Source organism: Betta splendens, chromosome 15, assembly GCF_900634795.4.
Source record: "Betta splendens chromosome 15, fBetSpl5.4, whole genome shotgun sequence".
Lineage (NCBI taxonomy): Eukaryota > Metazoa > Chordata > Actinopteri > Anabantiformes > Osphronemidae > Betta > Betta splendens.
The window spans coordinates 10,337,024-10,352,691 of NC_040895.2; the positions used below are offsets into that span (position 1 = coordinate 10,337,024).

The 15,668-nt window shown below is 42.1% G+C and overlaps 1 protein-coding gene across 1 annotated transcript; it reads right to left on the minus strand.

The window, feature by feature from the left end:
- Positions 1-1,528: 1,528 nt before the first annotated feature.
- hcrtr2 (hypocretin (orexin) receptor 2) lies at positions 1,529-12,720 on the minus strand. Its single transcript, XM_029126880.3, has 7 exons — positions 12,274-12,720; positions 6,550-6,728; positions 4,294-4,537; positions 3,855-3,970; positions 3,528-3,748; positions 3,333-3,454; positions 1,529-3,200 (listed from the first exon to the last, which is right to left on the minus strand). The coding sequence occupies exons 1-7, from the start codon at positions 12,488-12,490 to the stop codon at positions 3,037-3,039; spliced, it is 1,263 nt and encodes a 420-aa protein (XP_028982713.1). The 5' UTR covers positions 12,491-12,720; the 3' UTR covers positions 1,529-3,036.
- Positions 12,721-15,668: the final 2,948 nt, after the last annotated feature.

Consider the following 15,668-nt stretch of genomic DNA (forward strand, 5'->3'; position numbering starts at 1 on the left):
TGGGATGAAAACAGACATGGCTGCAGTGGTCTTAGTATGAGGTGCTACTGTAGGTGCTGGTGTGACAGTTTGATTATTAGAAGTGTTTATATATTTATTATCCAAATTGAACTTAGCAAAATTTAAGAAAATGATGATAAGGTTGCAGTTCCGTCCAACTCTGTGAACGATATAAAAGAAATAATAGGTTTTACCAGATCAACTTGTTAAAACATGATACTGTAAGGGACCGTGACTGCAGCTGACCTTGTTTTTGCCCACCTTTTTACCTTTCTTACACCACATCACCCCTAAAGGTGCTGACAGACAACCTTTTTTTCAGAATGAATGAATCTTTAAATGGCCTGTTGTGTTACAACGCTTGTGGTTGTGTGTTGAGCTACTGAATATCTCAAGACTGCAAAGAGAGATTTAATATCTCATTATTGCATTAAGTCAGTGATGCACTCACTGCTCACTGCTGCCCCCAAGTGGCCAGCATTGATTAAAGTCCTTTTAGTTTTATTTAAACAATACTAAGACCTTTTCTTTGTAAACATACATAATAATATGCTTTTTCTCATTATATTAATCTACATGTTAGTCGTTACCAGGTGAGATCCTGCTCCACAGTTCACTTATCTTGACTAAATATTAGAAATCATTTTAGCTGTTTACAACCTTCTCAAACATTTCTTTGGGCTTCATGACCTGTTGCTTGTAGCCAGTCGGCCCAAACTGAACTGAACCTTTTGAACGGAAAGTGAATTGCCATTAAATGTCACTGAACAGAACCTTTGGGATAAATTACCCTGATGAATGAGAGCCTTTGCATTGCGGTGACTGTTTTATAAACCTTTGTACTAGAAAAGCACTGACTGCCTACACACATTCGTCAGTCAAAGGCAGTCTGATCTGTGTAAAGCGTTTTCCTCTGAATATTAATTTGCTTGATTTAAATGAAGTTGACAGAATTCTTGGGATCAGGCTTTTTTTGCTTCCTTCTAAAAACAACAGTACTTCAAAAGATGGTTTTACGTTTTTGTGTTCTTCAGTGAATAATAGATGGCATGTCTGCAAGGTTTGATTATTTTAAATGACATTCTGCTGTGATTGCCTCCCATTCATCCACCCCTGTCTAAATGATTTGTCCTGATGAAAAGGTCTGAGGACAGTAAGCTTGTTTATGATAGTCAATCTGCATTATGAAATTTGTGTACAGCTTGATTTAATATTCTTTCTCTCATTGTTGTGGGTTTAATTCTGTCAATAGAAACACCTCACACAGTCAGAATAGCAAATGGATTTGCATCTGAAGCTTTGTGAATCAGGATGCAAAATTACACAAATAAATTGTGCATGTTTACATTTCCATCACTATCATCCATTTATGACCAAACATCGTTGCTCTGTACTTGACCCCACATTTGTTTTACTTAATGCCAATCATAGTGTAATAATGTTTGATGTTATTTTCTAGTTACTGTACACAGGTTCGTGTTCATATTTTTCCACTATCCAGGCAAAATGATTAGTCGTTACTGAAACATCAAACAGACTCAGTCCAGCAGGCTGTTTATTCAGTCTCTGGGACAGCAGCACATATTTATGTAAAAAACATTTCTCACCACTGAGAAGACTAAAAATCAAACATGCACGGATGTCATAGCTTCAGCAACTTGCTGCTCACAGCCTGTCATGCACCGTGAGGCATGATGACTACTGTACGCTCAAATAAAATCCCCATGGCCCTGGGATAACTTGACTTAGCCTTCAGGCTCTGAGACGAGGGGCAACAGACCAATTTTGGGCTTTGGTTAGTGATTTACTCTTGGTCTGGACCCTTCCTTAGGGACCAGTTTGTTCTTGGGGGATCCAACAACACAGCTCCCAGGATCATAGGGACACTCAAAGGTTAGTGTTGAGTTTCACATGGCAGCAAAAACATTCAAGAATTTAACAAAGAAACAAAAGAGGAGCTGTCATAATTGCAAAACAAAATTAAAAAAGCAGAATGTGCTTCTGCAGTACATATAGAAGAAGAAGAAGATTTACAAACAGTGGCATGGCCACAAATATACAGAGAGATGGAAAGCCAACACCAGACTTGACAAAGGCTGCTCTGGTTGTGATCAAAGGGGAGGATGCAACAAAGCGACTCTGGAGCCTCAGTGAGTTCATCAAAAATGAAAGAAGGAAGAGGATGCAACTTTCTTCAGAAGGAAGAAACACAGAGTATTTTCTAGTACTAGATTCTAGTACTAGAAACATGACCACTGAAAATCTGCATGTTCTTGCTGATGTAATCTCATATCTGTTCAATGAAAGATACAGATGTTCTCAACAGTTTCCAAACGTTCACATCTGTCAGTGTACTGTACATACAGTATACATACATTCAGGGCTATTTACACTAAAAAGAGGAAAAGGAGACAGACTTCTTCCAAATAAAAAGCTAATTAGACTTGCCCACATTTTATAGCGTTATAAAATTATTTTAACATTTTTAGGAAATAAATTGTACCTTGACTTGTTGTTTTACACCCGTACTGACAAACTTTTCAAAACATTTATAATTGCTCTTTTATATTCCTTTCTTAAAAAAATATACAGCTGAAGGTGTCTGAATAATAAATAAATGAATATTAATATACAATCCTTAGTTCCCTTGTTGCTCATACGCAATAAGACAAAAAACATAAACATAAAACAAAATATAGCAACTTATCATAAATACCATGATGAATGATAATGTGTAAAACTCATAAACCAAACCAAAGCTATAAAGTCAAAATAGCAAAGTTACATGTCATGTATTTAAAAACTAGTTGAACTACTGTATCACTAACTAATAAAATGCAGAACATAACTGCTAATAATCACTGTACATCCAAACGGTTCATATTAAATACATAGTGTGTGGTCATTAGACATCAGCACGTCTCCCTGTGATCAGTTCAATCTGAACAGTTCTTCATATTTTTTATTATAATTCTGTTCTTCTGACATTTAAACATTTCACTCTCTGCCTCCAAGGCGGTTCTGCGCTCAGTCCCACTATACTATTTGATCTGAAATGCGAGACACATTGTCCATGTTGTTAACTTGAGTGGACAGAGATTTTCGGCTGTCCGTGCTCGTCCGCGTCTTCTTCGCTCGATTCTGTCCTCGGCCGTAGCAACTACAGGAGAAGGCGGCTTTGAACTCACCACGGAACTTCCCTGAGGAGAAACGAGCAACACGACACCGACTTTAGAAGGGAATCTATTACAGACAGACGCTCCATGACACCAAATGATGGCTGGTGAAAGTGTCCGCTAGAGGACAGTAATGAGCTCACATGAACAACTTACCACTGAGGAAATTGTAGATGATGGGATTGGCTGCACTGTTGGCGTAAATGAGCCAGTGAGAGAACGTGAACCAAGCATAGACCGTTTCTCTGTCATTCGTGCTCTTAAAAGTCCCAAAAACTCTGCAGGGACAAGAAGCATCCCTGCATCAGACATTATTAAACACGAGACCGAGGCAAGGTTCCCCCTCTGTACCTCTTCATGACATTGAGCACGCTGATGGGCAGGTAGCACACGGCGAAGACGAACAGCACCACCATCAGCATGCGGGCCGTCTTCCGTCGCGCCCGGACCTGTTTGATCTCGGCACACACCGTGCTGGTCCTCATCCTCGCGGGCTCCCCCTGCCCCGGGGTGTGCGCCGGGCACTGGAAGGTCCTCCACTTCCGCTGCAGCACCGACGTGCTCCCGGGGATCTGACGGTAATATATGTGCATTCATTAGACAGCTGCAGCAGCAGCAGCAGCGAGGCTTCTATTAAAAAGAATAAAACCCAACACACAGTAGAGGTGGAACACGCACCTGTTGACACCACAGCTTGTGACATATTTGGATGTAGGCCAACACCATGAGGCATAATGGTGCGAAGTATGTGACGATGAAGAAGCAGGTGTGATAGACCTTAGGGTAGATGTCAGCTGGTGGAAGAACAAACACGCACATTACATTCACCTTACAGTTCAGGCGTCTGCCAGCGTTTCTATCAATGGCTTTAAAAAATCCCTCATAATGAGCGACCCTCCATCTCGCGTCAAACCGAGCAATCGGTGTGTGTGAAATGAATATTTGAGCGTCTGCTGCAGTTGCTGTGAACGGAAAAGGCTGCGGAGCTCCTCCGGCTGCCTGGACTTTGATCAGACAGAGCCGGGCCCCGGCCCGTTTATCAGCCGCGTGAGACGGGTTCTGCTCTAACATGCGGGTGCGCCCGGCTCAGGTCCGGCGCGCGCGTCCGAAGACTGACCTCCCCAGTGCTCATCGCACACTGTGAACAGGCTGGTCTTGTTGGTGAGCTCGGGCAGCAGGCTGCTGCACTCCATCACGACGGCCTGCGGGATCATGATGATGCAGGACACCACCCAGATGACAACAATGCTCTTACGGGCCCTCTTAGCGGTGCTCTTGAACATCAGCGGGTGACAGATGGCATACCAACGATCCTGGGCGATGCAGCTCAGAGTCAGAACGGATACAGAAACAGAAATGGTCTGTGAAAAAAAGGAAAGAGGCAGCGATCAGAGGTAGAAGTCCTATTTTAGAACATTTAAAAATCAAGAAGCCTCTTAATATGAGATTTATCATCTTAATATGACAAATACGTGAAATAATTATGAGCAAAATTAATTATGAGCACTGCTTATCAAAGTATACACAAACACATCATGGTTGGGTGGTAAGTGTTTAGCCGACACACTGCAGCTCATTCTGTTTGTCAGGAGGTGACATCTCCTAAATGGCCTTCAAACGACTGCTGCGAGGCTTGTCCGACCACAATGACTGATTTCTCTCTTTTTTTTTATTTTCATGAATCAGAATTCCACCATTCACCAAAGAATAATGGCCGTGGCGAGTCCACAATAGCCGACGTGATTGAATTCTGCGGAAATTAAGAGCACTGTGATGTGTCAGCATGGTCCGATGAAAGCCGACCTCGCCCGGCGTTTTAAGGTCACAGACAGAGAAAGTCTGAATCCTGCAGGTTGGGATGAAAGACGTCAGTGAGGCTGGTGTGCTCTCACCACCGTCTGCACTGTACAGTACATGCCTTTTCTTCTGGGAGAAGACAAAGATCAACTGAGTGAAAACAATTCAAATGTTAAGTTAAACATGTCAGTAATGAGAAGAAAATAAGTCTTGGATCTAATAACTGCATGGTGCCTTAGAAATAATATAGAGATTAACCAGTTGGTGTCAATGTAATTTCAGATGTTTGATAATATATGAATAAATAAACGTTGCCTCATAGCTTATTTTATGGCTGTTTTTTCTATAGAGAAATGACCTGGATTTATTAAACAGAGACGTCAGGTAAATTTCTTTTTTAAATCTTAATTTTTTTGGTTGTTTGTTTTTTGCAGTGTAGCACAGAACTGGTTGAGCTTTTGACTCCACCCTGTTGCCGATGGCTTTAAATCCTGTTACCAGAGTTTTGGCCTTTTATTGCCAATTCATCACGAAAACTCCAACATTTCTACCTTCTTTTTGCGAAATCCTTCATCCTAAACGTACCATAATAGCAAACAATGTGAATGTCACCACAGGGACCTTCACACCACTTCACAGCACACTTTAGTGCCATGAGGTATTGTGATTATAGGGTCGGACAGATGAGCAAGTACTTCTCTGGAATAAAGTGAAAATGTCACGAATAAAGTCAAAGGCAGGAGAACAAATTGAAACCTTTTAACATGTATGCACAAACAGAACCAAAGCATGAGGAGAGAGAGGCACTAGTGTGTGTGTGTGTGTGTGTGTGTGTGTGTGTGTGTGTGTGTGTGTGTGTGTGTGTGTGTGTGTGTCTTATACCTACAGTAAGCCCATAGAGCTATTGACATACAGGGAAGGAAGCTGCTCCTTTGCATCGGTCTAGGTGCCTTCCTGGAATGAATAAATCCCTTTTGTCTTTCTACAGACTAAAGCAATTTGGGTCTCGGGCAGAAAGAGTCAATAAGGTGAGACTCTGTGTCTATAAGCGCAATCTTAACTCAGAGCCGTGCAGAAGGCTTAGTTTTATTTCCACAACCTCTGTGGCCTCAGGCCCGATCAGTCTCTCTCTTCACCCTGCGCTTGTGTTCCTTCTCCTCGCACAAAACAAACGGGGAGCTCCACAGAATGCCTCCCGATCTAACAGCTAAATGCAGAACATGCTGAAAGGCAGGAAGAAACGCTTTTAAGCAAGATGCAACCTGACGCGCAGAGATCACAACAATCACCCATCGCACGCCTACAGAAGTACTTTAGGCTCCGGGGACGAGCCAGTGTGTCTTAAAGTAATAGCCACGCGTGTCATTTCCTGTTCAGATGAATGTGTCATCAAAACGTGGGTCTCACCCAGCGCACAGCTGATGGGAACTGTAAACATTTGTCTGGCCTTGTGAATTATAACGAGAAATTCATGGGTCTCGGCCTGTATTTCTAAATGTAACATTAGCAAGATGTGAAATATTCATTTACGGCTCAATATGTGAAATAGTGCATTTGAGCACTGACTCTTCCTCACCTGCAAATAAGGCACAACTTTGCAGAGCGTGTTTCCGAAGAACCATGTCTCCGTGATGTCCACAACGAGACTGGCGGGCAGGCAGATGATGGTGACCAGGACGTCAGCAAGGGACAGGTTCACTATGAAGTAGTTGGTCACTGTGCGCATGTGGCGGTTCTTCCACACTGCGAAACAAACTGAGAAGATTGCGCAGGTAAGATCAATAAATAACTAAAAAAATGTATTATTTCTCATCATTTTAAAGGCAAATACATTGTGTTTACTGTACTATAGTCTGTTATATTGTAGCATCATATCGTCTGTTACATCAGGTTTAAATGACTTCTGACATTTATTGAGTCAAACAGGGCATGAAAGGCATTAGTGGTCAAAATGCTGTTCAACAAGTCTTTTAAATTTATAAAAGTCGCTTTTAGCTGCAACTCATAAATCAGTCATGAATCATGAGGCTTTCTAAAGGTCACACTATGAGGTTTCAATCACAGGCCTATAAATAAACGGCCTCATCAGGATGCAGCTACACAGCCCAGGCTCTTACTTCTCCTGCTTTTTGGCATCATCAAACAGAAGTGTTTCCTAGCGCCGCTGGATTAAAATAACCGTTCACCCCTTCATTTACAGTGTGTGTTGGTGAGTCACACTATCAGGGCGCCATTAACGGCTTTTTAAACACGCCGCACGTTTATGCCTGGTTGATTCACCACCTCTGATGAAAAAGTTCCCCGTTTTAGATGTGATCGAGTCCAGAGCTCCAGAGTTTGTTAAGTCTGTTTTAGAAAAAAACCCCTGAGAACAGATCTTATTAGACCAAAGTAAAACCACCTCCACGGGTGCTCTGGGCTCCACACAGCACACAGGTTCTGTTGTCTTTAATCTGTGGCCCAGCTATCAGTGGGATTAGGGTTCAGATTTAACACTGAGGATTCACTGATATTGACCGATGGCTGTCAGACGGCTTTGCTTTGTCTAATCGAAGCCTTAAAGCTCTGCTTAAAGTGTTAAAATACGAACGAGGCTCCGCAGACCTGCTGCAGGAAAGGAATTTGACTCTATAATAAAAATGAACAATGTCAAATGAATGATGCAGTCAGCTGACATACATTTAATGAGAAGATTAAGACCCTAAAAATGATAAAAGCTACAGGACAAGCTTAGTTAACGTACTATAACAAAGTTGTAATGTAGTGACTCACAAAGAGAAAGTTTTGAGCGAGTGTTCTGCCACAACAACTAAGCTGCTACAGGAACAGACACATAAAATATGGGAAGGTACAATTTATTATTTCTGAAAAACATGAGTGACAGACCAACAGGATCCCTGGAAGGCAACTAGAGCTCCAACGCAAGCAGCATCCTCACACGCAGCCACACAACCAGTCGTTCTCAACTACAGTATCGGTAAATAACAAGGGCTGTGCTGCAGGAACAGTTTCCACCTTCAATGATCTGAATGACTAACATGACAAACAAAAAGCCTTTCCATGAACTAACATTTCCAGCTTCCGCTTCGTCTGACGTCTGAAAATGAGAAGGCACATCCTCTTCATGGGAGGAGGAGCAGCTTGACCCTCGGTGGCCTCTGTCTTGTGCAGCACTGACCCCTTTAATCAAATGCCTCTCAGTCTTGAGACCGATGTCAAAGCCCCTTTTTCAAACCAGAGACAGGGAGAGAGCTCAATCTGAAGCACACTTCAATCGAGCCATGTCAAACAGAAACATTTTTATTTGGTACAGTCTGACATCGAGGCCTCTGGCAGGTTTAAAATACAGGTTCTAATAACCTGAATCAGATTCATGCTCCTGTTTGCGGTAGACTGATGGTAGCTGTGACTGACAGGCGTTTCCTGGGTGCGCGCGGTAAAAGTGATTTTCCTTTTCAAGTTGCTCCAACTTGTTGTTTTGGCTCTGCCCATGCGTTTCATTTAGAATTTCTCACATTCAGAGGACACACCCAGGCAGCAGGACCAACCAGTCCGCTTATTTGCATATACGGTTCCCGTCATCTGATACAAAAGGTGTGTCTGCTAGTGAGTCAAGCTGCAGATGCCCTAAAATAACAGCGCAAGTTATGAACATCGTTTATTTATGGTTTGCTCTGGGACCAGACATGTCTTCAGCGTAAACAAGCAAACTGCTTCTGGAAGCGGCTGAAACTGATCAAAGGCTCCACTTTCTGAGAATGTTGTTCAAAGAATTAGCCAAACATCTGTTGTGGTGGAAATTTTCCATAAAGAAGTAGATGAGAGAGAGTTGTCCTTTTGTGCGATTTATTGAAATAATAAAGAAAATAAAAATAATGGGGAAAGCAAATAAAAAGCATGGATGTTGATCGTGCACATCAACAAACCAAAAACCAGCTGGGGAGATCATTGCACACACCACGAAGGTGTGATGCAAAGAGCCCACGATCCTCAAGTTGCTTCTGCCTTTTAACCCCTTTCTCTGGCTCTGGTGGAATGTCTCTCTGCAGCAATGGAATTGTTTGCGCCACCTTATCTCGCTGTGAGTGAGAATGTTTGCTTTCTCACTTCTGCATCGTCATGTCTTGTTATCCAAAGGAAGGAACACCGAGCTTCCAAGACAAGATGCATTTGCTTTAACAGCCTTGGGTCTGGTGGGGAGTCAGATAGGATGGAGCCAGAGTCCGGGTGTAAAAGACAAACATATATCAGAAATTATTAGTCAGTCAAATGGAGCATCAGATGTTTAGACTTGATGTACGTCAGGGCACAAGAGATTATTTGTTTGTGTAAGAATGTTCAGTATTGCACCTAACCAGCACATGACGAGTGTGTTGGATAAGAAACAGCACAAGGCAAAATTTTTCCATTACACTGTCCACGCTGCAACCGAGTCACACAGTTAGTCGTGAAATTAAAATCTGCCACATTTGTTGATCGCTGGGTTTATGAATAATTCCCAATTAAAAATGCTAATTTTAATTAAAACCAAATGTCTGTGTCGCTACAATTTAAGCTTCATTATGCTGTGTTGCTCTTACAGTGAATAAAATGATGCATTATTAAGTATTACTTATTAATATACACAGACAGGAAGACAAGTGTTTGTTCAGTTTGGAGCAAGGATGTAAAATTTAATTGTATTACAGTTAATCATTTTTAAAATCAATTTGAATAGGTTTCAAAATTTTAACTTTCCATCTCATCTAGTGGTTATTTGAATCTTGGCTTTAGGATGTAAATATTTTGGAGCAAAGTTGCTTTATATGCTCTTGGGCTTGTTTTGTTTCCTGAAGTCCATCTGAAATTAGATAAAAAGTACATGTTTCATTTCCACTCAAGGGCCCTGTGTCTCTTGATGTGTTTCTCTGAGATGAAGTTACTATCGTTTTTTCACACGTCCAGATGAAAGCATATGAAAGAACCCAAGGGGAAAAAAAATACTAATGCATGTTTGACGTGATATTGACCAAAATCAGTGATTTGGCTCAGCTATTAAAGAAGGCTTCAAACTAATGGATAGGTGGACTGCTGCACTTTAATTAATGCTGAAACTCTTTCATACGGTTGACGGAGCGTTTTTCTGCATATATTCAGTCTTTGTGTGTCTGTGGACACAAAAAGTGACAGAAAAAGCCACGATTAAAAGTTTTTTTTTTGGAACCAGTTATAATTTCCCCCTTAGTGTGTCAGAGCACTGGTTGCGTCACGCTGCAGGTTCCAGCCGCTTTTGCTTTAATCATTCAACACATTTTATGACTTTATAATCAAGAGCTCCCAATTCAGCCCCAATTTCTTTAAACAAACTCATAATGCCTCCAAATACTTAGAGAAATCCCGCCAATTAAGGATGACAGTGCTCAGTAGTACAGCATGTTTTCAAGGCAAGCGGGTCTTAATTACCATCTCTGGTATGAAAACAGGACAGATGTTTTTTCTAGGTGTGTTGTGTGTGTGGGTGCTCATGTGAACCAGTCTTAGCTTGCATTCGGAATAATTGCTAGAGTATGACTAAATATAAAATCCTTACAGGATTTTATATTAAGGCTGAATATAAAAAAATCCTGAAATCTTAAAAATCTTAAAATGTGTTGAATTTGTAGTAAAAATAGGCCTTAAAGGTGTTTGATGATTCCACCTGAGGCATCCAGCATCACCAAGGTCTTTCGACAACAGAGTGACGTATCTCACAGCTGTGTAGTTTTACAGTAAATTACGTCCTTTCACGCACGATAATCCTCAAGTGAGCAAAAATAGAAAATAGGCTTTATTTAAACTCACGTTTGTTTTACCGGTTGCTGCTGTTCCTGTAAAGCTTTGTCCTTTTCCTTTAACAACACGCTTGTTATGAAAGCCTGTCAGCTCCGGCGCTGAAACTAATTGCTAATGTGATAAATGCCAGCACAATACGCGGATTTCGTGTGATAGTGGAATAAGAAAGGACTAATTGGCCTGCAGGAAATGAGGCTCGCAGTTCGCGTAAAACACATTTTCTGTATTGTGGCTTTCTGCCTCTGTGGGAGGAGGTTGACTAAGTGGCGTGTTTCATATAATGACCTCTAATGACCAAATGCAGCAGGGTTCACAGACCTGATGTGAACCTGGAGTATTATTCATTTGAGGTGTTTGTGGTGATTGATAGCAGGGCTCGTTTACTGCACTCACCACTTGTTATTTCCAGTCCATTAAATTGGACGACATGTTACTGTAGACGGAGCAGTGTGACAGGGTCGGTTATTACTGTCACTTCCCTGCAGCATTTACTTCCTAAAACAGCACAACTGGTGACGGACTAGGATATAAAACTCTTACATCATCTGGCTGATATTGATGTCTGTTTACTTTGATGCGCTGACACTGCATCCTGACTACCATGACAACATACAGTAACCCTGAATTATTTTGCATCGTTAAACATTTGAGGTATTCCTGCTTTTTCTGATGCGAAGCTATGGAACAAACCTCCATTGCATCAAATTCAGCTGCAAACTGAGAGCGATCACAAGGATTTGCATCCCGCTGCGCTCACAGCTGCACACACTGCTCTTTAAAGGCAGGTCTAGTCACTTGGGATTGCTGAGAACCCCATTATGAGCGAAATGTCATCTTATCAAAGATGAAAACGGTTCCAATGAAGCTGCTTCAGATGATAAAAGAGGGAAGCAACCTGTAGAGGGATGAAGACAGAGAGGTGAGGCAGGGTCAGTCAGATATAATTTTTAGAGATATCCTTTCTCTAAAGCTTAAAAGACCAACAGGAAATTGCTCCAGTGGCTGTGGCAATAAAACAGAAGCGGCTGCAGCTGAAGGTGAATTCCTCCTCCTCACAACAGTTCATCATTTTCTGAGCACAGGGCAGCGGCACGAGCGGAAACCAATGGAGAAGTGGTTCTATTTAAATATTGAACATAAGTGTGGGCGTGTTTAGCCAAGTTGTCTGGAACACGCCCACTCCTTCGATGTAAATCAAGCGGTGACATCTGGATCTGCTCGTGTCCAATTACGATCGGTTCGGGCTGCGCCGGGAGACGCGCACTGCGACTGATCCTTGATCCTCGTCCATCAGCAGATGCTCGGCAGGGATTTCACTGAATATCATATGAAGACTGTGTAATCACTGCGAGATTGAATGTTTGCCATGAACTTGATTTTTTTTCCCGTTCTCACCAAGTTATTCCAAATGTAGATGCATTTTGGCACATCACTGATTACGCATGGATGGGAAAAATATAGCAAATAATTTCAATGAACAGCAACTCACCCAGCGAGTTTCCAATGAGCGACACGAAGAACACAATGATGTACGCTACGATAAGAACCCATTCATACTGCTTTGGGTGTAAATACTCCCTCCAGATGTATCTCAGAAGTTCATCGTCCTCGTCCACGGATGAGTGCAGGTGTAACTCCGTGCTGTTGGCAGCGTGTGCAGAAGACAGACACTCATCGCAGTCCAAACTCCTGGTGATCCCAGACATCCTTCCAGGTGTTTCTGGCTGTTTTTTTTTTGTATTCGTGCCGTAGATAGTTGGTCCGCAGTGACCACAGACCGTTGCGCACGCTGACGGTGAGGAAGACGCGGCACCGCAGCGCGGCAGAGACGCTCTCCACAGCCCAAGTCCGCACAACGCCGAGTACTACCTCTGTTCCTGCGCACGACCAGAGTGGCGTCAATCACCGTCTACATACATGTGGTTGATTGAAACGAGCGAAGTGGTACTTGAACAACCTATCCCTCAAAGCAAAAAGGAGAGGGTGGAGGGTTTAAGGAAACCATTAAGGAAGGAAGGAAGGAAGGAAGGAAGGAAGGAAGGAAGGAAGGAAGGAAGGAAGGAAGGAAGGAAGGAGTAACTAGTGTCTGATATGAAATCTAAATAATTGGGGTCTGGCTGAAGTTGACCTGCAGTTGCTTTATTTGAATATAATTCGTTAATTTACCTGAAGCTGAGCAAAATCACTTTATTACGAAAATATATTAAATGAGGACAAATATGACACCGTTGGTGCGTTTCCTGTCACAAGCAGTTTCACTGCAACAGGAAACCAGAATGTGCAGATAACAGCACTCACGTTTGGGATTACGATGCGTTTTCTGCAGGAAAAGTTGCATCAGCTGTCAAAAGTAACATACAGCTGTAGGAGCTGAGGCCGTTTGTTAACGTGTAGGCGGGAAGTCTTTTTAGCAACTGTATATATTACAGATATATATAGAAACAATAATAACCCATTTGACTATTTATCCCCCAAGTTTGGTAACTGACACCGTAATCATCTTATGCAACAACCACCACACATCACCCTAAAATTTAACTAATATAAACGAACCCTCGCTGTGATGATGAATAATGCATGAAATATGGAAAACAAGTGGCATGGACCCCCGAGAGAAGCTCGTAATTGCAGGTAATTTACTGATTATAGATGAAGCCAATTTTAATTTAGGTGCCCAGTTGGCAGAGTAGAAGACAGAATATTTCCCAAATTACACATAAAGTAAAGCATTAAAGCATCGGGTCAGGTGCTGTTTTCCTGCTGGTGCAGAGGAAGCGATGCTCTGCGTCTCTCCATTTGTCTCTGAGGGGAAATGGGAGCGAGAGGCTGAGTGATACGTTCCCTGTGTCCATGACACATGTTCCACTGGCGTCATGCATTTATTAATAAATCGATGGTTCAGATTCCGTGTCTGCCTGCTGGTGTGGCCATTAAAACACGCATACTGTACATACCCTCTGTCTTTCTCCACTGGTCGTGGTTAAGTATTGATGGGACTTTTACTTAGGGCTGACTCCAGCTGGGAGCTTGAGGTCCAGCCTGACTCCTGCAGGCTGCTCTGGCTCCGCTGCACTGTATGTTTTCCCCCATTAGGTTGGCAGGTGTGAAGACGAAGAAGGTTCACGCGGCGGTCGTCTAGTTTTGAGCTGATCTTTTCGTGCGGTATGTGTGGGCTCCAATCTGATGCTGCAGCTAATTAGAGCCACTGGGTTGTATTGTTACAAGATGCAAGATGTCAGATATTGTCTCTCAGAAGATTCATAATATTTCCACTGGTTGAGTATCCACTGTCAGAAATAATTATAATCAAATTATTACGAGACAAAGTGAGATTAAAGTATTTTTTTTCTAAAGTTTGTTTAGTATTAAACTCTATCTTAAGTCCTTCTGTTCTTCCCGGGGATTTGTTTTTTCTGGTTTTCATGTTTTCTATTCACTGTTAAGCTCAATAAAATTATCCTCATGATTATGATTCTAACAAAATATAAATTGGTGGTGCTTTAGAAGAAGGCAGAAACCAAAAATTTCAGTCTGTCTGCTGATGTGGCTGTATGTCCAACCAGAGTCCCTGAGAACCCACACAGACACGGAGAGAGCAGACCAGGAATAAAACTCAGGCTCTACTTCTTGCTGCAAGGCAACAGTGCCGACCACTACATGAGCATCTACGACCCCCGATTCAGACAAAAGACGGAATCAGAAAAAATAAAGCAGAAAACTGTATCAGTTTGGTGAACGGAAACACACAAATACACAAATGATTGATGAGCAACTGCAGACAGTATAGAGTGAACAATACAGACCCTAGTATCTGCTTTTTAACCAAGAAATACCTAATTTAACATCTCCGTTCAGTCTATCAATGTAAAATTAAATTAGCATTTTTACCATTATTACAATTGAGGAACGATCTCTTAGGCCAACTGTCTGTAATCAAGAAAGATTTCCATTAGTTCTTCATTGAAACCCAGTCTTCCGATATGCTGGTGTCTTCACAGCAATATACATCTACAGCACGGTGCCAGTAGCTGTTCAGAATAATGTCACCTTCACATGTGTTTCATCATCTTTTGTGAAGCACAAAGTAGCGTTATAGGAAGAATGAGCTGATTTGAGATATTTTTGGATACATTCAAATGTTCAAATGCTTCTAGAGGGATTCATTCAATGGATTCAGTTACAGTAGGTGTATTTATATGGGTTATACAAAGCAAATGAGCAAAAGAAGTGTAGAAGAAGAAGAAGGAGACGACAAAGACGAAAGCAACTAAGCAGAAACATAGAAAGTATAAGTGCTGTTAATGTGCAGTGGGCGCGATGGATTTAACCTTCTTTTTGACTGACGTAAAGACAGAGATCCTGCGTTTTATTGTCTGGGTCCACAGAAAAGCTGCTCAGGAGACAGAAACCCTGCTAAAAGGCCGGTTGCTTCCTTCGCTCTGCAATCGGGTCACGTTTCTCACTTTGGTGGTGAGTTCAATTGCTGGAAATAATATGCACGTCAGTACGGCTCACTATCATGCCAGCTCGGTATCAGGGGGAGGAATGTGCTCCGGGTCTATTCACGAAGTTCGCTGTCACATTTTTCAGGCTGCCGTCAAAGTGTGAGCGCCGGGAGACAGAGAGGACGACGAGGCCGGAGGCTGCGCTGCTTCACGTAATATCATAGCTCAACGATGGCAGCCAGAAGAGGCTTGAGCTCTAACAGCGTGTTACGTAAGTTAGCAACGCTTAAATGAATGTTACTGTACTTCTAAAGTCATTTTTATCATTTACTGTAGCAAAATATGATGGGACACATGGAAAAAGAGATGATGGGTTGAAATGATGTGACGCCACAAGGTGATATTTAGTGCGTATAAAGCTACAGTAAACAGGTTGTGC

Excerpts from the sequence above, each read along its gene's own strand:
- hcrtr2 (XM_029126880.3), bottom strand. The coding sequence starts at position 12,490 with ATGTCTGGGATCACCAGGAGTTTGGACTGCGATGAGTGTCTGTCTTCT. Across the intron at positions 6,729-12,273 it reads GCTCATTGGAAACTCGCTGG|TTTGTTTCGCAGTGTGGAAG; the intron begins GTGAGTTGCTGT and ends CAATCTTCTCAG. Across the intron at positions 3,749-3,854 it reads ACAAGCTGTGGTGTCAACAG|ATCCCCGGGAGCACGTCGGT; the intron begins GTGCGTGTTCCA and ends TATTACCGTCAG.